The following is a 22,097-nucleotide window of genomic DNA, read 5'->3' as shown; positions in this document are numbered from 1 at the left end:
GCTGATTGTTATCTTGCATAACTGATGTGTATAATTGTAAAGGGACACTTCATGTTTTATGGATAATAAACATTTACAGTGGGTGAGCTCCATTCCTGACAGGCTGATCAGATTTAATTTCAGCCTCAGAACTTGATCAGATTCAATAGCAGCCTCAGAGCTTGATCAGATTCAATAGCAGCCTCAGAGAGTGATAAGTCAGGATGCTGCCTTGTTGGCTGTCTGCAAGGAGCCTTCCTTTGAAACAGCCTACAAGGCAACATCCTGTTTTATCAGCCTCTAAGGCTGCTATTGAATCTAATCAGCCTGCCAGGAATAGAGCTCAGCCCCTGGATCAGATATTAATTTGCCTATAAAGCACCTTGACAGCTAATCTGCCTAATCAGCCTACAAGGCAGCATCCTGACTTATCATCCTTTGAGGCTGAAATTGCATCTGATCAGCCTGTTAGGAATGGAGCTCACCCACTGTAAATGTGTCCCTTAAAATGATACACATCAGTTATGCATGCTAACAACCTGCATAGATAACAAGCTAGCTAGCTAATAAGACTACTTAGCTAGCTCACAAGACTGGCCAAGTTAGCCGTGTTGTTCCTTGCATGCAATTGGCTGTGGTCTTGGGGTGCGCAGCCTGAGAGAAAGTGCTGCCTGTCAGACATCGTTCAGGGCTTAAATTCAGCCACAGGGCTCCTCAATGGTGGTTATCGTGCATCTGAACAAAGGAATGGATGATGTGTGGTACTTTTGATTATCTCGTGATCTCGACAAAACAACTTTTGTTACGTAGTGATCATGAGATAAATCATTTGTGATCAACATATGGGATTTTTAAAAACATTTTATTCAAATGTCCTCTTGTAGTGATAAGACAAAACTAATCAAAGTAAATCAACCCATATTGGCTATGCACAACTTATCAACACCTGACCCCCCCCTTAAAAAGAAAATACTTACTCAACCCTGTCCACATACTAAAATGCTGTACTGTCAAAAAGTGGGGCAATTTTTTATTTCAAAATAAGAAAATGTAAGTCGCTCTGGATAAGAGCGTCTGCTAAATGACTTAAATGTAAATGTAAAATTACTAACTGCTACTTTTATTATAAGAAAATTAGTATTAAAGAAATGTAAGAAACATATTGAGAGGAAATATTACAGGGACTAGGGGATACGAAGTAAAAAGCCCATAAATTGTAGGTGACAGTGGCTGAAACTCCAGCAGATTACTCAAGGCATGACCGAGCAAATAAAGTCTATGAGAAGGATGTCCTCTATACCCTGTGCTTTTACAAACAGTCACCAACACACAAGTTACACTACTGTCCAACACTGACACATTCACTTTCATACAGTCCTATCAAACACACACCCATCCTAAGATGCATAAGCAGAAGACATGTCTCAAAGACCCGGACGATAATGGTAACAATAGTATGACCCTGTGGAATCCATCACAGCAACCAAGTTGATTTGTTGTACATCAATGGGACCAGTAAATTAATTTCCTTTTGCTTACATTTCATACATCATTACTAAAATACCTCAAACTACATGGTATTCACTTTAATTTCAAAACTATTTGTAAGTGACAACGTTTGGGGATCACAATACAGAAAAATAAAAGGTTTGTTTCTTGAAAGATGCACTATGCAGAAATCGCTCCGCCATTTCCTGGTTGCTAAAATTCTAATAGCTTGCCTAATTTCAGTTTATGTGACAAAACAATCACGCATATTGTAGAGAATTATTGTACCATCTAAATATGTTTTTCCATAACCGAAAATTATATTTTCAGATGGTGTATAAAATCAAAAGTAAAAGACAAAAATTAAACTTAAAAACGGGAAGCATAGAAATAGTGCACATAGAACAGATCTACCGCTTCTTAGACTTGCTTACAATGACGACAATTTTGTCAGGTTGCCCAAAAAGTTACATATTTCAGATTGAACTAATCACAACCTCACTCAAAATGTCCTTGTGCTGCATACAAATGATTCAAGGCCCTGAAATAATCGAAATATGCACCCATTGCATTATGGCCCTCTTAGGGTATGTCATAAATGACAACTAGCACCGGTCAATAGAAAAATCTGTGCGAAAGAGAGTGCTTTATACAAATGAAAAGCTAAAGTATTCACATGGTTACAGTGAAATTATCAATAATGGATGTCAAACTCCATCTAGGATGCATTTCAGATGAAAAACTGGTCAACACAAAACACATTTACAATAAATGAAACCTATTTAAATACAAACTTCCTCTTACAAAACTCATCTTCAAAAGGAAAAAAACATGAAAAATGACATGGTGCATCTTGCTATTGAATAACATGCTATAGTGTTCAATATTGGCAGTTTAACAACCTCGAACAAGACTATTGTTATGATATACATGACTAAAGATCTCTTGTTTATTTCCATCTTAGAAAGTAAAATTAGAATTTATATTTTTAAGTGTTAAATTGAGAGTGGTATGGTTCAAAGACCCTTGTGTCAAGGATGCCTCGCGATCAAGAAAATGGCAAAACACGAGGGGCTGATGGTTTCCAGTCTTGTATTTTAACATATAAATTCACCTAAAATAAATGTAATTCTGATGATTATCTGATTACTCACTTAAGGAAGATGTTTCCATTATTATTTTTGAATGACCCTGAGATTTGATCGCCGCATCATTTGAGATGTGAATTCAGCATCACTGCTGTAAGCAAAATGTCCTCCATTGTGTAAATAACATGTGCAGGTTTTTACTTGGATTTCAATTTCACAATAATCAAGTCAAATGAACTAAGTGGCAAGTCAATTTGGAAAATCAAGTTATTATTCTTTCTTTCTTTGGCTCCACTTGCGAAGCTTATCTACACTCAGATGTTTTTTTGTCCCAAGCACCCCCTATCTGCCATGTAATTCTTAGTGTTATTTTGATTATGTATAAAATCTACATGCATCTCATCTTTTACAAAAAATAAAAGAATATATAGAAAATGACCGTTCAAAATGATCTGAAATTGTTTTTCTCCATAACGTCCGATTAGTAGTAGAAATATATTCATATATGTTAATATTTCACATATAACCTCCATCTAAATTGTATATTAAACTAGTCAAATATTTTACTTCTCACGTGTTGTATTAATTTAATGAAAAAAAAACATGAATAACAAAGTTATCAGTGAGAAAATATTTCCACGTGAAGCCCCAGTTTCCCTTACTTTAAGGGATAGAACATTGCAGGAAAACTTTAAATGCAAAACCCTTCAAGAGGAGATCTTAACAATTTCCTTCAAGATTTCTTTTGAATTCTCCTGATTGATCTGCATAGCATGACATGTCTATTTACATAGCATGTATACAACCTTGCCTCTTTTCTTTGATGAAATGATTCAACCGAACTTGGTTTAGTCTCTTATTTTGCCATTAGAGTACAGGAGCCACACGACAAGAATACTCCCAAGTGCCGTGAAACACAACCCAGTTCCGCAAAACCTTCAAACGGCCCTTAAAGCAGTGGAGGAAAACTGCTTTCAATGATATAACACTTTGTCAACCAAATAATTTGTTGGCAAATACAATTACCTTTGAATGCCCCCTGTAAAAAGCTCACAAATCACTTTTCTTCACATTGTTAGTGTAACTGCACAGCAGGAAAATAAAAAACTCCACCAAAGTGTTTTCTACCCTGCTCTTTAGCACACACTGAGCGGAGTCATGAATGCCAAGCGGTAAATGCATATCACATACCCTGTACTGTTAAATGACTACGGACATAACTCCTAGTTACTTTGCAGCTCCGGTCTCGTCAATGAAAAAGAAACAGAAGCACATGTTTCGTACCACCAAGCGACCAAATGTTAGACTACGTTCGGTCAACATGCGGAGTCCAATGTGAAATCATATCTACTTGGTCTCATCCAATGACTTAACATCATCAGCCTTTGCTCGTGTCATCTTCTCAATATTTGAATTGAGGAAAGTCCAGAGGAGTGTGTTGGAACTTCATTCCCTCCATAAAGATGCAGCAGCGTCATTTCATGTCCAAGTTGGCGGTTGTCGGTAATAGTTAACCACCTACAATTTACATGAAAACTGGCAATTTCTTCCTGTGTGCACTGTCCATTTCACCTTCAATATCAAAGACATCAAGGAAGTGTACCATATCAATCCTAAAACTACTTTGGTATAGTAATAATAGTCATTGTGATATTAACTTAAGAGTTGTTAGTTGTGCTTCATCTTTTCACTCCAAATAAATTCTGTCATACTTTTCTCAAACACTCATAAAAATACGGCAAAGTCCCCAAAAGTTGCAACTGTTACTAGGGGGAGGGACATGGATGGCCCCTGACATGGATGTCTGAGGTCTGGTTTCATCAAAAGTACAAGCACAAAGGTTTAAAAAATTGCTTCGGAATTGGATCTTCAGCCAATAGGGAGATGAGGATTAGGAATGCATGCACCAGGTGTGTTCTTTGTTGTAGGTGTCATTGAGTTTGTGTGTGATTGGGGATCCTTACCTGCAACAACAAGTAAAAGACAAATGTTAAAATTGTAGTTCATGATGTTCTTGATTAATCTCCAGAACAAAGCAGAGGATACAGGAAGTGTGAGGGTGAGAGGGAAACAAGGGTAATCATGAAGAGGATAAAGAAAGCAATGGGTAAAGAAAAGGGTGGTTTAGTTGTGGAGTGCAAAACTACTGCGAGGTTAGAACCTGAAAGTATAATTTCAGCATACCTGGCTAACACTGCAAGGTTGCTGAGAAGTTAGCTGGGTACCCAGTTGTGGGTGGCGCTCTGCGTAGTTGCAGGGCCAGAGTAGCTTTGCCCACCTATGGGGTCAAAGTTGAAATCAATGCCCTCTCCATCCATGAGGTCACTGTTGATGATGTAGTCCACGTCACAGTCCAAGTTCTCTGTGAACATCTCAATGTCCAAGTCGGTGGGCAAGCGGTCTTGACCTGGTAGGAAGGAGCTCGGCGTTCCGAACTGGCCCATCCCTGGCAGACCTCCTCCTATATTGGATAGGCCCCCTCCGTGGTGAGGCCCCAAACCTGGCAGCTGTGCATGCTGAGCTTTGAGGGCTGAGAGCTGTGGAGAGTCTTGGGCCATGCCTGACAGGATCATGCCCAGGCCCAGCTGAGAGTGCTGCTGTTGGAGCTGGGACTGCATCCTCATGGATGCCACATTGTTTGACTCAAGCCCCTTCCCCAGCAACAGCTGGTTTGGTTTGGGCCGCCCTCCCACCATGGGCCCCCCCATGCCCATCATCCCCACGACACCAGGACTGGGCATAAGGGGGTCCACCTGGGTCATCATGAAATCACTGGGAGGCGGGGAGTCCGAGGTGAGCAACGCCTCCAAGCTGGAGGGAACATGAGTGCCATAGAGACCAGTCCCACGGGAGCCAGGGCTGGGCATGGGGTTAAAGAGAGAGTTACCATAGTTTAATGGTTTGGAGTTGTTATTGTTGCCACATTGTGTGCCTGAGGACTGTCCCCCAGTCTGGTTGGGGGCCTGGGAGATGTTGGATGGCTGTAGCTGGCGGAAGGAGGGGAACCCGGAGCCCCGGGGAAGCAGTGTTGAGGCAGAGGGCAGAGGGGTGGGGGGAGCCGGTGGGGCTGTGCTGGGACTAGCCCCTCTCTGCTGCTCGGTCATCAGTGTCAGGCCATCGATCAGGTCCAGCTCCTCCATTAGTGTCTCAGTGAGGGTGGGGGGCAGGTTGCCCGTGGAGTAGCCCAGTAGACCTTGCTCAGGCAGGTCATCCTCATCCTCCTGGCCGGGGCCGATGGGGGACAGCCGGCCACTCAGGGTGCTGGCATTGGAGCTGGTGCGTGGACGGAAGCTGGTCCACATGTCAGGTTCGTCTAGGCTACCACGGGATGAGGGGCTGCCGCTGTTTACCCCCCATTTGGGGAACTGCTGGGAGGAGTTGGGACTGTCTGCGCCCCCGTCGCCATCTCCCCCAGTGGTCCCGCCCAGGCCTGCTGCTGCCTTCTTGGTCTGCTTGGCTCGCATCCGGCTTTTCAGCAGTTTGCTGCTGTTGTCCATGGAGGCAGCACGGCGACGGGGGGCTTTCCCAGTCTTGCCCCCCTCTGGGTTGAGCATCCACCAAGAACTCTTGCCTGTGGACTCATTGTGAACTCTCAGGAACTTGTTGTGGAGTGATAAGTTGTGGCGAATTGAATTCTGAGTTAGAAGAAAGGGGAGGTGGCAAGAAAAAGGGTTTTAAGATTGGTTCCTTGTTAAATTTTCAGAAAACATTCAACTTGGTTTGACGATAGATTTCAAGCAATAACTTCCATTATTCACTAATTAATGCAGTGTAATAATGTATCATGTGTTCACAGCAAATTGGCTGTATAACATGGTTCTCACAATGTGAATAACAATAATGATGAGCATGTTTTTTTACCTTCCACCCTGCTGAGCTGTTGCTATCTCCTTTATCTTTGAAGTAAGGCACAGTTTTCACCATCCAGTCATATATCTGTGCCAAGGTTAGACGCTTCTCTGGAGAGTTCTCAATAGCCTGACTAATCAGGTCCGCGTAAGACTGGTTCCCCCATGCATTGCGCCGGGATGATCCCTTTCGGGGTGTGGCTCCACCTACTCCGGCTACGACTCCTCCCTCTGTGACCACAACTTTCTCAGGCTCGGATATGATTTGCTGTTGCTCCTGCTTATCGTCGTCGGCGGGCGGGGTTCCCGCAGAAGATTCAGGGCCATCCGCCCCCTCCGGTTTGACAGCTGAGATGTCGGGTCTGGGGAGCGGCCATGTGCACGACCTAGGTCTGCTTTGCGGCTCAAAATCTGGGTCAATCTTGGGTACCGTCGAACCCTCCATTGTAAAAGTTTTGTTTGCTACAACTATCCTAAATGTAGACAACTAAGAGATGCTACATAAAATAAATTGTCAAGGTAAATAATAGTGAGACAGATATTGAAACAATTTTTTTTTTAAAGCAAAATAACAATATTGTATTTTTGTAGGGTCGCAGGTAGCCTAGTGGTGAAGAACGTTAGGCAAGTAACTGAAGGGATGAATCCCTGAGACGACTATGTGAATCTGTTGATGTGCCCTTGAGCAAGGCACTTAACCCTAGTTGCTCCTCTAAACCGCTCTGGATAAGTGCATCCGCTAAATGACTAAAATGTCATCTGGGGACATGTATTTGTAATAGGCACAAAATGTAGGCCTATTCTTATCTAAGAAGGGGTCTATGTTCAAAATTAGACTATATTGTCTAATGTAATTATTGTATAACCAAAAGTTCTATATAAACCTCAACTATCTACACAAAAACGCTATGTTCCATTCTCTATTAAGGGGACTAGTAGAAGAGAGAAACAATAATCTGGATAGACCAGTATAGCGGTGTTAATCCTGAGATTGGAGATTAGGGGACCCAAATAATCCCTTTAATAGTAACTATCATAAACCTTCCGATTTACATGGAGCAGAGGAGGGCTGGGATGACGGTTCCTTTGTTTGTATAAAAGAACAAAGAGAACTCGGGGAGGAATGCACACCAAAACATCTGGATTGAAATCAAAGACCAATGCAATTTATGGCCCACATAACGTGTTACTGTGGGGTATATACTTAAAATATATATATATATAAACGTTTGTCTCGGTGGTTTGTTGTGAAAAATGTAAATATATTCGATGTTTATGAAGGTAAAAGTAACGTTAGCTATAAAAGTATTGCTCTCACAACACTATAAATTGAACTGACTTATATCGCGTATTTCTTTTAGCTTTAACATTATAACATAAAAGTTACCCTCAAACACATATACTTTTCAAATAACCCACAAATGAGGATTACCACAGTGGGTCTCTGTTACAAAAGAGCCGACTAGGTTTGCGGTGCCTCCGTCTGCACTTGTAAACAACGTGCTGTCTCGCTCCTTCGTTCGTAGAAATAACCTCCCGCTTCAATAGAATACTGGAGTTGATATAATATTAGTTTGAACATTGATATCAAAATTCAAAGCAATTTAGTAAACAACAACTTTTTGATTTCAACATACAACTAACTGTCACTGCTCCCGTGAAACAATATTACTTAGAGTGAACACAAAATCTGGATTCGTGGAGCTTGCAATAAAATAGTCAATGTTTCAAGTAAAAGAAATCTGCAATATTTGATTATCTAAGCAATGACACTTTTACTTCTGATGTCAAAACAGTAATGTTATGCTGGCTGTCACTTCTTTGGCTACAATACTAAGTAATTTTAGTCGACTGACAAAAATAAAATGTTGAGCGCAAAACCTTACTGAACAGTTTGATCATGGTGGTCTGTAAAACAAAATTAGAAGAAACAAATTGATCAGAAAGTCCGTGGTTTTCTGATTCAAGTTTTCACGCTCCTCCACATTGCGGGCAAGCGCGTGTCACCATCTGCCATGTTTCTTGACACGCAGCAGCACACGATGCTCGCGCGAGCACAAACCTTCAGTGTGCCTAAAATTGGATCAGTCCGCGTCTTGTGGCCAATTTAAAGCACGGTTCGTAATCCACGGTTTATTGGAGTTTAGGCTCTCCCACCTCGGCTCGACTCCATACACCAAACGTAGTTTTTTTAAATAGCGTGATAGCCACTTAAAGTTAGCTGCTGGCTAACTCCAGTTATTTTCGGAGTTTAAAATCCTTTCAAAAGTCGGAAAAAAAGGCTTCAGTACCTTCCTTTGGAATTCTCCCCCTTTCATTCGTTAGTTTCGCTTGACTTGTGGCTATTCTGGATGTCCAAATATTCATTCATCGTATATCTTTTTTTGTTTATTTTTGACTCGAGGCGAAGACTCCCTTTGACGTCTGTTTACCACTGCCAGAAAACGTGTACTGCGCATGCGTGGTGAGGACTGCTGGGAAATGCAGTCAGTCATGTGACTTCTTAAGCACGAATGTAAACAACGAACGTCTGTCGAGCTAAAATACCCAGGATTGTGTAACATTTCCTAAAGTGTACACACACCACCTACACACCTAAACCAAAGCTGGAAAGTTACCCGACAATGGTCCATCATATTTCAATTGCCCATGTAGCCCAGACTTCTAGGCTACAGATCTATTCAGCTCCAATCTAGTCAAGAAGCACATGCATCCCTCTTTCATTTGACACTCAAACTTTCACCAATAGTCCCAGTCTATCGGTATACTGTCATAAAAAAGTAGGTCGTAGTCAGGTTACTTTAAAATTGCCATTGTTGTAAAGTGACATTCAAAAATAATGATTTGTGTCCAGAAAGATCTGTGAAGATGATTCATTTCAGTGTGATATTCTTTTTTCAAGAATATCGGTCCCAACCTAGAAAAGCATAGGAATGTTAGATGTGTTCTATGCAACACGTTTCATTTGACTTTAAGATCAGCCTAAATCAGCATGGTACGGTGTGTTTATTTAAACAATAATCTGACAGTGTGCACAACAACTACAATTCCCAGTGTATTTCAGAGTATAACTTTGTTTGGGGAGTGTTTATCGAATGCAGCGCGTGATGTAAGCAGAATAATAATACACATTAGAGCTAGACCTATGGACAACAAAAATATACATCTGGTCTGATTTAAACTCCTGAAAGTCTTTATTTTGGAAACATTTATTTATTTTACAACATAATAGGCCGTCCTGTAAATTTGTAATACTTTCAAATTCTAAACAGTCGTTCTCTTCATTGATAATATTTTAATCACATTTTGTCTGTATGATTATTGTTTTACACTCGTTTAATTTTGGCACAATTGTTTCATTCTCTTCTGCAATTGGTCAAGGTTAACGCCGGTAAATACTTGGGGAAAGAGGAATGCGTTTCCTCTGTTTCGATTGGCTGCGGAACAAGAACCTTCGCAATTGTGTCGTCTTGAGATCAGCCGCCGCTGAAGCCGAACATGTCGGATCCCACTGTTGCAGATACTCGCCGATTAAACTCTAAACCACAGGATCTCACAGATGCGTATGGCCCCCCAAGCAATTTTCTTGAAATCGACGTTTATGACCCACAAACAATTGGAGTTGGCCGGAACAGATTCACCACCTATGAAGTGCGAATGCGGGTGAGTGTTCTAGGTTTGTACTAGCTTGCAGTATTGAAATCGGGGCCGGTGATTTTAGCAGGGCCTAGTTTAGGTGACGCTAGTATGATGAGGGAACATGGGTGGGACGGTTTTTCGAGAGACTGGACTTTTTGCTGTTCAAATGCTTCGTCTTTCACTTCTTTGTCATTTGAAATAATTGGTATATACAAATTCCTGATGCAGTCGTTACTAAGATGGCTACCACCAACATCAAATAGCCAGTATGTGAAATAACTGTGTTAATTTGGTAGCAGTGCTTCTGCCAGATAACATAGTGACTAGCATGGGCTATAGCTCTTTTATTAAACTCTGTTGATTTCTGTAGGATGTATAAGCTTTTTCTCCAACTCAGAATAAAAGCCTGCACACCCTTGGAATCCCCAGGACCAAGATGGGAGAATACTGGGCCAGCTAACGCTCTAGTTATGAGATAGGCAACCAGCCACTAGGGTGTTAAACCTTCATGGTATTAGAAAGATCTGTTTGTACATGGGCTAGTCTCTTAAATCCCAGATCTAGGGCATACTGGCATGCTGAACAGAGACTACATGTGCTGAGGGATAGACACAATTTGCACAGTGTCTAAGGCACTTCATCTCAGTGCTTGAGGCGTCACTACAGACACCCTGGTTCGAATCCAGGCTGTATCACAGCCGGCCGTGATTGGGAGTCCCTTTAGTGCGGCGCACAGTGTCGTCCGGGTTTCGCCGGTGTAGGCCGTCATTGTAAATAACAATTTGTTCATAACTGACTTGCCTAGTAAAATAAATGCAAATATCTACTGTATACCCTTACTTACTACTACAAATCTCAACATATTAATGCAACAATCTCTCTGTGTTTTCCTACTCTAAAGATGTGGTTGCATTATAAACCATCTATTATCACTAGACACAGCACCACACACCAGTGTCACAAAACTGAAGTGTTTTTCACAGATTCAGAGACAAGATGCTGATCAAATGATTCATCAGTGAAGGGTTCTGGTGTAAGCACTGATGTCTGACCATGTCACTGTGGATTCTGTACTGGAAATGCCACTCCTGGATTTCTGTCATTTAATGTAGTGATTTCATATACATTTTTTCACATGCAGACAAATCTTCCCATCTTCAAACTTAAGGACTCTGTTGTGCGGAGAAGGTACAGTGATTTTGAGTGGCTGAAGAATGAGCTGGAGAGAGACAGTAAGGTAGTTACACACTGCATAACTAATTGCTAGCATGTTGGACCGGTATAATACTAATCTAAACAGAAATGTTTAATACATTAAAGTTTGTATGTGACTAAGTTACTGATAAGTTGTGTGCTTTCTAAAGATTGTGGTGCCCCCTCTCCCTGGGAAAGCTTTAAAAAGACAGCTGCCCTTCCGAGGAGATGAGGGTATCTTTGAGGAGTCCTTCATTGAGGAGCGGAGGGTAGGCTTGGAGCAGTTCATCAACAGGTGTGTATCATTTCTGTCTACCGTTATATTATTTCTCTCTGTATCGCTGTGTCTCCATTTCAGGTCATTATCAAATTAACTCCCAGCCATCTGCCTTTGACTCCACTAATAATCAACTATGATTGCTATTTAACTGAAACTTGCTACTCTCTCCTCTATCACCAGACTTGCAGGTCATCCCCTGGCCCAGAATGAGCGCTGTCTTCACATGTTCCTTCAAGATGAGTCCATTGACCGGAACTATATTCCTGGAAAAGTACGCAAGTAGGATGGGCATGGTTGGGGTTCTGACTGGATGGGTGTGGTGAAGAGGCTGGTGGCAGTAGGTGGGAGGGACTGGCTGATCCTTAATGGTTTCTATCCATCTCTCCCAGCAAGGAAATAGCATTTTATTTTTTACATTAAAGAATATAAATACTGTGTGTATATGTATGTAAAAAAAAGTATTCAGACCCCCCCTTTTCCAAATTTTGTTACGTTACAGCCTTATTCTAAAATGGATTACATTTTTTTAAACCTCATTGATCTTTAGACAATAGCCCATAATGACAAATCGAAAACAGGTTTTTAGACATTTTTGCAGATCTATTAAAAAAAACGTATACCTTATTTACATAGTTATTTATACTCTTTCCTTTGAGACTAAAAATTGAGCTCTGGTGCATCCTCTTTCCATTGATCATCCTTAAGGTGTTTCTACAACTTTATTGGAGTCCACCTGTGTTAAATTCAATTGATTGGACATGATTTGGAAAGGCACACATCTGTCTATATAAGGTCCCACAGTTAGCAATGCATGTCAGAGCAAAAAACAAGCCATGAGGTCAAAATAATTGTCCGTAGAGCTCCGAGACAGGATTGTGTCAAGACACAGATCTGGAGAAGGGTACCAAAAAATGTCTGCAGCATTAAAGGTCCCCAAGAACAGTGGCGTTATTCTTAAATGTTATAAGTTTGGAACAATTAAGACTCTTTGTAAAGCTGGGCGCCCAGCCAAACTGAACAATCAGGGGAGAAGGGCCATGGTCAGAGAGGTTACCAAGAACCCGATGGTCACTGACAGAGCTCCAGATTTCCTCTGGAGAAGAACCTTCCAGAAGGACAACCATCTCTGCAGCACTCCACCAATCAGGCCTTCATGGTAGTGGCCAGATGGAAGCCACTCTTCAGTAAAAGGCACATGACAGCCCGCTTGGAGTTTGCCTAAAGGACTCCGACCATGAGAAACAAGATTCTCTGGTCTGATGAAACCAAGATTGAACTGTTTGGCCTGAATGCCAAGCGTCACGTCTGGAGGAAACCTGGTACCATCCCTATGGTGAAGTATGGTGGTGGCAACATCATGCTGTGGGCATGTTTTTTAGTGGCGGGGACTAGGAGACTAGCTCGGATCGAGGGGAAGATGAACAGAGCAAAGTACAGAGAGATCCTTGATGAAAACCTGCTCAGGAAGGTTCACCTTCCAATAGGACAACGACCCTAAGCACACAGCCAAGACAATGCAGAAGTGGCAATGGGACAAGTCTCAATGTCCTTGAGTGGCCCTGCCAGAGCCTGGACTTGAACCCGATTACATTTACATTTAAGTCATTTAGCAGATGCTCTTATCCAGAGCGACTTACAAATTGGTGCATTCACCTTATGACATCCAGTGGAACAGTCACTTTACAATAGTGCATCTAAATCTTAAAGGGGGGTGAGAGGGATACTTATCCTATCCTAGGTATTCCTTAAAGAGGTGGGGTTTCAGGTGTCTCCGGAAGGTGGTGATTGACTCCGCTGTCCTGGCGTCGTGAGGGAGTTTGTTCCACCATTGGGGAGCCAGAGCAGCGAACAGTTTTGACTGGGCTGAGCGGGAGCTGTACTTCCTCAGTGGTAGGGAGGCGAGCAGGCCAGAGGTGGATGAACGCAGTGCCCTTGTTTGGGTGTAGGGCCTGATCAGAGCCTGGAGGTACTGAGGTGCCGTTCCCCTCACAGCTCCGTAGGCAAGCACCATGGTCTTGTAGCGGATGCGAGCTTCAACTGGAAGCCAGTGGAGAGAACGGAGGAGCGGGGTGACGTGAGAGAACTTGGGAAGGTTGAACACCAGGCGGGCTGCGGCGTTCTGGATGAGTTGAAGGGGTTTAATGGCACAGGCAGGGAGCCCAGCCATCAGCGAGTTGCAGTAATCCAGACGGGAGATGACAAGTGCCTGGATTAGGACCTGCGCCGCTTCCTGTGTGAGGCAGGGTTGTACTCTGCGGATGTTGTAGAGCATGAACCTACAGGAACGGGCCACCGCCTTGATGTAGGTTGAGAACGACAGGGTGTTGTCCAGGATCACGCCAAGGTTCTTAGCGCTCTGGGAGGAGGACACAATGGAGTTGTCAACCTCTGGAGAGGCCTGAAAATAGCTGTGCAGCAACGCTCCCCATCCAACCTGACAGATCTTGAGGATCTACAGAGAAGAATGGAAGAAACTCCCCAAATACAGGTGTGTCAAGCTTTTAGCGTCATACCCAAGATGACTCGAGGCTGCCAAAGGTGCGTCAAAGTACTGAGTAAAAAGTCTGAATACTTATGTAAATGTGATTTCAGTTTATTTATAATAAATTAGCCAACGTATAGAACATATTTTTTGCTTTGTCATTATGGGGTATTGTGTGTAGATTGAGGAAGAAGGAAAAAAATATTTAATCAATTATAGAATTATGCTATGATGTAACAAAATGTGGAAAAAGTCAAGGGTTCTGAATACTTTCCAAATGCAAAGTACATGTATTTACACTACAGTTCATAAGTTTGGGATCACTTAGAAATGTCTTCGTTTTTAAAAGAAAAGCAAAAACAATTATCCATTGAAATAACATCAAGTTTGTCGGAAATATTGTGTAGACATTGTTAATGTTGTAAATGACTTGTAGCTGGAAACTGCTTATTTTTAATGGAACATCTACATAGATGTACAGAGGCCCATTTATCAGCAACCATCACTCCTGTGTTCCAATGGCATGTTGTTAGCTAATCCAAGTTTATCATTTTAAAAGGCTAATTGATCATTAGAACATCCTTTTGCAATTTTCTTAGGTCAGTTGAAAACTGCTCTCATTAAAGAAGAAATAAAACTGTCCTTCTTTAGACTAGTTGAGTATCTGGAGCATCAGCATTTGTTTCGATTCCAGACTCAAAATGGCCAGAAACAAGACCTTTCTTCTGAAACTCGTCAGTCTATTCTTGTTCTGAGAAATGAAGGCTGTTCCATTTGAGAAATTGCCAAGAAACTGAAGATCTCGTACAACGGCGTGTACTACTCCCTTCACAGAACAGTGCAAACTGGCCCTAACTAGAATAGAAAGGAGTGGGGGGCCCCGGTGCACAACTGAGCAAGAGGACAAGTACATTAGTGTCTAGTTTGAGAAACGGACGCCTCACAAGTCCTGAACTGGCAGCTTCATTAAATAGTACCCGCAAAACAGCAGTCACAATGTCAACCGTGAACTGTGTTGTTGGTTAGGGGCTTGTAAGTAAGCATTTCACTGTAAGGTCTACACCTGCTGTGTTCGGCACATGTGACTTATACAATTTGATTTAAAAAGGCGACTCCTGGATGCTGGCCTTCTAGGCGGAGTTGCAAAGAAAAAGCCATATCTCAGACTGGCCAATAAAAAGAAAAGATTAAGATGGGCAAAAGAACACAGACACTGGACAGAGGACGATTTGAAAAAAAGTGTTATGGACAGACAAATCTAAGTTTGAGGTGTTCAGATCACAAATAAGAACATTCGTGAGATGCAGAAAAAATGAAAATATGCTGGAGGAGTGCTGGACGCCATCTGTCACGCATGGTGGAGGCAATGTGATTGTCTTTGGGTGGTGAAGTGGGACATTTGTACAGGGTAAAAGGGATCTTGAAGAAGGAAGGCTTTCACTCCATTTTGCAATGCCATGCCATACCTTGTGGATGGCGCTTAATTGGAGCCAATTTCCTCCTACAACAGGACAATGACCCAAAGCACAGCTCAACTATGCATAACTTTTTCGGGAAGAAGCAGTCGGTTGGTTTTCGGTATCATGGAGTGGCCAGCACAGTCACCGGATCTCAACCCTATTGAGCTGTTGTGGGAGCAGCTTGACCGTATGGTACGTAAGAAGTGCCCATCAAGCCAATCCAACTTGTGGGAGGTGCTTCAGGAAGCATGGGGTGAAATCTCTTCAGATTACCTCCACAAATTGACAACTAGAATGCCAAAGGTCTGCAAGGCTGTAATTGCTGCAAATTGAGAATTATTTGATGAAAGCAAAGTTTGAAGGACACAATTATTATTTAAATGAAAAAAAATCTTTTATAACCATGTCAACGTCTTGACTATATTTCCTGTACATTTTGAAACTAATTTCATGTATGTTTTCATGGAGAACAAGGATATTTCTAAGTGACCCCAGACTTTTGAACGGTAGTGTATGTGTGTATATACATATCTATCTATACAAAAGTATGTGGACACCTGCTTGTCGAACATCTCATTCCAAAATCATGGGCATTAATATGGAGTCGGCCCCCCCTTTGCTGCTGTAACAGCCTCCACTCTTCTGGGAAGACTTTCCACTAGATTCTGGAACATTGCTGCAGGGACCTGCTTCCATTCAGCCACAAGAGCATTAGTGAGGTCGGGCACTGATGTTGGGTGATTAGGCCAGGCTCGCAGTCAGTGTTCCAATTCATTGCAAAGTTGTTTGATGGGGTTGAGACCAGGGCTCTGTGCAGGCTAGTCAAATTCTTCCACACTGATCTTGACAAAACATTTCTGTATGGACCTCAGTTTGTGCACGCGGGCATTGTCATGCTGATTTTAATACACCTGTCAGCAACGGGTGTGGCTGAAAATAGCCAAATCCACTCATTTGAAGGGATGTCCACATACCTGTCTGTGTGTGTGTGTGTGTGTGTGTGTGTGTGTGTGTGTGTGTGCATGCATACACACAGTCTGTCTGTCTGTCTGTCTGTGTGTGTGTGTGTGTGTGTGTGTGTGTGTGTGTGTGTGTGTGTGTGTGCGCATGCATGCATGCATACACACAGTCTGTCTGTCTCTGTCTGTCTGTCTGTCTGTCTGTCTGTCTGTCTGTCTGTCTGTCTAAATGCAAGTATGACCTCTGCTTTCCAGTCTTGACCTCTATCAATATTTTATAAATGTTGTGCTTACTTGAAGCATAATTGTGTAGAATTATATGATAATTATGCATAACATACATGCAAGATATTTCTTGTGTATATGTGTGTGATTTGTTTAATCAATTTTAAAAGTAAAAATGAAGGAATACTGTATGAAAGGGTTGTTCTGAAATGTCAGAGAACATTTTTCAGTGGTTTAAGGTACCTGAAATCACTGTTCTGTGTCACACGTTTTTGTGTCTTACAATGTCTTTCCCCTTTTTCCCCTTTTCTTAGGTGTGAATAAGGTAAGGTTGCTTTTTATTCGTACTAATACCATTGTGATAATCCCCCCCCCCCCCCCCATAAAACAAAAATAGAGTGGGACAAAAAAGTATTTAGTCAGCCACCAATTGTGCAAGTTCTCCCACTTAAAAATATGAGAGGCCTGTAATTTTCATCATAGATACACGTCAACTATGACAGACAACATTAGAAAAAACAATCCAGAAAATCACATTGTAGGATTTTTAATGAATTTATTTGCAAATTATGGGTGGAAAATAAGTGTTTCACCTACAAACAAGCAAGTTTTCTGGCTCTCACAAACCTGTAACTTCTTCTTTAAGAGACTCCTCTGTCCTCCACTCGTTACCTGTATTAATGGCACCTGTTTGAACTTATCAGTATAAAAGATACCTGTCCACAACCTCAAACAGTCACACTCCAAACTCCACTATGGCCAAGATCAAAAAGCTGTCAAAGGACACCAGAAACACAATTGTAGACCTGCACCAGGCTGGGAAGACTGAATCTGCAATAGGTAAGCAGCTTGGTTTGAAGAAATCAACTGTGGGAGTAATTATTAGGAAATGGAAGACATACAAGACCACTGATAATCTCCCTCGATCTGGGGCTCCACGCAAGATCTCCCCGTGGGATCAAAATGATCACAAGAACGGTGAGCAAAAATCCCAGAACCACACGGGGGGGACCTAGTGAATGACCTGCAGAGAGCTGGGACCAAATTAACAAAGCCTACCATCAGGTACACACTACGCTACCAGGGACTCAAATCATGCAGTGCCAGACCTGTCCCCCTGCTTAAGCCAGTACATGTCCAGGCCCGTCTGAAGTTTGCTAGAGAGCAGTTGGATGATCCAGAAGAAGATTGAGAGAATGTCATCTGGTCAGATGAAACCAAAATATAACTTTTTGGTTAAAAACTCAACTCGGCGTGTTTGGAGGACAAAGAATGCTGAGTTGCATCCAAAGAACACCATACCTACTGTGAAGCATGGGGGTGGAAACATCATACTTTGGGGCTGTTTTTCTGCAAAGGGACCAGAACGACTGATCCGTGTAAAGGAAAGAATGAATGGGGTCATGTATCGTGATCTTTTGAGTGTGAACCTCCTTCCATCAGCAAGGGCATTGAAGATGAAACATGGCTAGGTCTTTCAGCATGACACTTATCCCAAACACACCACCCGGGCAACGAAGGAGTAGCTTCGTAAGAAGCATTTCAAGGTCCTGGAGTGGCCTAGCCAGTCTCCAGATCTCAACCCCATAGAAAATATTTGGAGGGAGTTGAAAGTCTGTGTTACCCAGCAACAGCCCCAAAACATCACTGCTCTAGAGGAGATCTGCATGGGGGAATGGGCCAAAATTCCAGCAACAGTGTGTGAAAACCTTGTGAAGACTTACAGAAAACGTTTGACCTCTATCATTGCCAACAAAGGGTATATAACAAGGTATTGAGAAACTTTTTTTTTATTGACCAAATACTTATTTTCCACCATAATTTGCAAATTAATTCATTTAAAATCCTACGTGATTTTCTGGATTTTTTTTCTTCTCATTTGGTCTGTCATAGTTGAAGTGTACCTATGATGAAAATTACAGGCCTCATCTTTTTAAGTGGGAGAACTTGCACAATTGGTGACTGACTAAATACTTTTTTTGCCCCACTGTATCGGTCTTCGCGTCACCTACTTTATCAATCAGCACCTGTCCAACGTTCTCCTTTGTTCATTTTCTCTGCGTAAATGCAAGTGTAACTGTTGGCATGATCTGGTTGCATGCATGGGGTAATCTTCACAATTCATCTTTAGTAGAGTTAACTTAATTACTTCCCCTTTTGACTCAAACCAGTCATGCAGGCTTTCAAGGGGGCACTAAGTAAGACCTAGAGGGCGGTATCTAACATGCTGTATATCATGCAGACCTTTTCATTGTTTTGCTAACCATGGTTGGTATCTCGCCCATAGTTTAAATTTTTTTTTATGACACAATACATTGAAGTAGCAGTGTACATCAACTGCTCTCATCTCCAGCGCCCTGAAGTCTGCGTCTAATACAGTACACCGATACTGGTAACGCAATTGCTCTATTTTATTTTATCTTTAACTAGTCAAGTCTGTTAAGAACAAATTCTTATTCACAATGACGGCCTATCCTGGCCAAACCCTAACCCGGACGATGCTGGGCCAATTGTGCGCCGCCCTATGGGACTCCCAATCACGTCCAGTTGTGATACAGCCTATGAATCACTGACTAGTTTTTCAATCGTGATTTTTCTTTTTAAGTATTGATTTCAAACGGCCAATACTTCGTCATTAATGGGTCAAATGGAACATACCCTAAAATCATATCACTTATTTTTCTTTGATAGATTGTTAACCCAGCTATAGCATTGGAGCCTAAAACTAACCGACACACACCGACCCTACTCTAATTATTTTTTTCTCTTCCTTGTAGCTACTATGTTATAGGCTTTACTTGTTGAACAGTAATGTTCTATGTGCCTTTTTTTTGTTTAGACTTTTTAAAGACTTGGTCTACAGAGTGTAGCAAGGCTATAAAGGTGACTGTAGAAATGGCAACTAATGTTCAGATGCTAATGAGGCCATGAATTACCTGTGAATTGTTTTCCTTTCTATAGCAGCCCGGGGATGAAAATGATGATCTACTCAGCCCAGCCCCCCCTTCCCCCTACACCCCCTGGCTGTTTGGCTTTATCACTAGAGCTCACGTTGCCTCTTCCACAGGGGGCCTCCCCTCACATCCTCCTTAACACCTGCATCTGTGTTGGAACGCTCTGTAAATATGATGTACATATATACATATCTTATTTGTAATCTATGTCTGGGGAAGCTGTCAGGATACTTACATACAGAGCATTTAACTTGTAGCAGATGTTTGAGGGAGGAGAAGGTGAATTCATGAAACGAGTGAGTTAGTAAGCTACCTTTTGAAACAAGAACATTTTCTACTTGACTTTAGGCTGAGTCATTAAGGCTAATGATTTAGTAATAGTTAACACCAAATTAGAGAGTACTGTGTTGTTTCAGTAACAGAAGTTTGCTTCCTAACTCATGAATTTTGCTTGGTGAAGTAGCATTTGGTGTAAATTTCTCATATGAAAATGTCAAAGGCTCTGAATACTTATTTGAGAGTCCCTAGTTTTTCTTAGTTATAGAGATTGATCCCTAGTTTTTCTTAGTTATAGAGATTGATCCCTAGTTTTTCTTAGTTATAGAGATTGATCCCTAGTTTTTCTTAGTTATAGAGATTGATCCCTAGTTTTTCTTAGTTATAGAGATTGATCTCTAGATTTTCAAAGGGAAACCTGGCCCACCTGACTTGCCAAACACAAAGAAAACAATTTATATTACGTTCCATTAAAAACACTTTTATTAATGTATATGTACTTGACAATTCATTCGTGAATCTTGATTGAGGAATGATTCCACACTAGAATTGTATTTTTGCGAATAATTATGATTGAGTTTTCGGGGACAAATATTCATACAATCTCAATTGTCATCAAAGATTTCCATGGCACTTGCTGCAATAGCAGGGATGTTAACCCCGATCTTCTTGGGAAAACTCCCAACCTAGCTTCTCACCACCGTGGCCACATAATCATTCTAAACATCTCCTCTCTACTGCAACACTATTGTAGTTTTTTTTTTTTTTTTACTTGTGAAATAAAGGTTGATCGATGGCAAAAAAAAAGAATGTCCAGCAGGATACATTTTTACACTTGCTGATCCAGGGTTGTGTCTCAGAAGGAAATGTATGCAGTGTTTTGGTGCAACTGTTCACTCTGATCTGATGAATGTGTGGGGTGAGGCTGATTGTACAAAGATCGGCCCTCTCAGTCTGATTGCCCTGCAGCCCTGACAATCACCCTTCACACTGCTGTTTATCCAACCAATCGGCGCTTGGATGCGAGAAGAATTATAGGGGCCTCTAGTGGCCAAAAGGCCGTATTGGCATGGGCAGCTCGATTGAGGGTTTCCATCATTTTAATGTAGTCAATTGGGTGGGACTTCCAACTTCATTTGCTGATCCCTCTTGGTACTTTTGCTGGAGTCATGTCTTACCGGGTCCTCAAGAGTGATCAGCTAATCGTGAAGAAGATTGACATCTTCAAAATGGAGATCCCCTCAATGGAACTGCCCATGCTGTGACAGAAGACACTAACAGAGATGAGTCCATCTATCTATGGTAATGACAGACTCCCACATGATATTTTCCAATCTTAAAGGTGTTGCTCATCCATTGTACCTAACCACACAACCATAAAGAACTATCTCTAATGGAAACAGCTGTGTGTTGGTGACAAGACAAGTGCTCAGTATGGGCCTGAACATCTACCCTGACAGCACTATAGTGGGCAAACCAAAACCAATCAGCATTAAATGTACATGCATAGCCAACCGCTCAGAAAAGCTCCAGCCAAACTTTTTTTTTCATGGTCCTAGTTCTTGCTGGATATAGCGAGCAACAATTTTTTTCACTGATGCAGCCGGACATTTTTGGTAATCAAGCAACAAAGACAGTCCCTGCTGCCCTGTGATTGTACTGTGCCTTCTTCCTCGGACATCCTCGGCCTCACCTCAACAAAATGAATGGCTACTCGCCAAACATTTAATTGGGGTTTTATATGTTCATGTGTATTTTCCCGACATTCAAATACATAAAGGCTGATTGTTGCTTATTGTTTTTTTTATTAACGTTATTGGCCACAGTGTAATGTTAGTTTATTAAACCATTATGAAAATATATCAGCACTGGTTTTCTCATTTAACAAATATTCTGTTATGGCTAGTCTCGATTACCAATTTAGTGGAAATGACTTTCACCAATTAGTAGTCTTTCAATTATCAAGACCTACCATTGGTCAAGAAGAGAAAGAGAAAAGGCAAGGAAGCGACCAGCCTGGAGGGAAAGAGCCTAGCCCAATATGGCAGAGTTAAGAACTGATGTAATTGGTCAAAATACCAATTAGTGGGAAAAAATCCAGACTTGGGTTTCCTGTGTAAATGCAACCTCTAATAAATGAATGAGACAAAGTCTAAAGACATTTGCATACATAGGTTAGGTTTGCTCCTGGCAGATCTAGGCTAGGCGAACGTCTGTGTTTATAC

The 22,097-nt window shown here is 41.7% G+C and overlaps 2 protein-coding genes across 4 annotated transcripts; one reads left to right on the top strand and one right to left on the bottom strand.

The window, feature by feature from the left end:
• Positions 1–2,252: 2,252 nt before the first annotated feature.
• LOC123993378 (forkhead box protein O4-like) lies at positions 2,253–8,843 on the bottom strand. The gene is made up of 3 exons (XM_046295474.1): positions 6,417–8,843; positions 4,740–6,190; positions 2,253–4,519 (listed from the first exon to the last, which is right to left on the bottom strand). The coding sequence occupies exons 1-2, from the start codon at positions 6,846–6,848 to the stop codon at positions 4,769–4,771; spliced, it is 1,854 nt and encodes a 617-aa protein (XP_046151430.1). The 5' UTR covers positions 6,849–8,843; the 3' UTR covers positions 2,253–4,519; positions 4,740–4,768.
• A 719-nt stretch (positions 8,844–9,562) lies between these two features.
• Positions 9,563–21,734, top strand: LOC123993377 (sorting nexin-12). 3 transcript variants are annotated; one of them, XM_046295473.1, is made up of 6 exons: positions 9,563–10,066; positions 11,184–11,279; positions 11,407–11,531; positions 11,697–11,787; positions 16,957–16,967; positions 19,607–21,734. In XM_046295473.1, exons 1-5 carry the CDS (start codon positions 9,902–9,904, stop codon positions 16,960–16,962), a joined length of 483 nt encoding a protein of 160 aa, XP_046151429.1. In that variant the 5' UTR covers positions 9,563–9,901; the 3' UTR covers positions 16,963–16,967; positions 19,607–21,734. The 3 variants fall into 3 exon arrangements, with proteins under 3 accessions (XP_046151429.1, XP_046151428.1, XP_046151427.1); XM_046295472.1 differs by having other exon boundaries at positions 19,604–21,734; XM_046295471.1 differs by lacking the exons at positions 16,957–16,967; positions 19,607–21,734 and having other exon boundaries at positions 11,697–11,799.
• The last annotated feature ends 363 nt before the right edge of the window (positions 21,735–22,097 follow it).

This window comes from Oncorhynchus gorbuscha, linkage group LG13 (assembly GCF_021184085.1).
Source record: "Oncorhynchus gorbuscha isolate QuinsamMale2020 ecotype Even-year linkage group LG13, OgorEven_v1.0, whole genome shotgun sequence".
NCBI classification, from domain to species: Eukaryota; Metazoa; Chordata; class Actinopteri; order Salmoniformes; family Salmonidae; genus Oncorhynchus; species Oncorhynchus gorbuscha.
The sequence above is the reverse complement of the archived record's forward strand: the minus strand, read 5'-3'. Positions and strand labels throughout refer to the sequence as shown.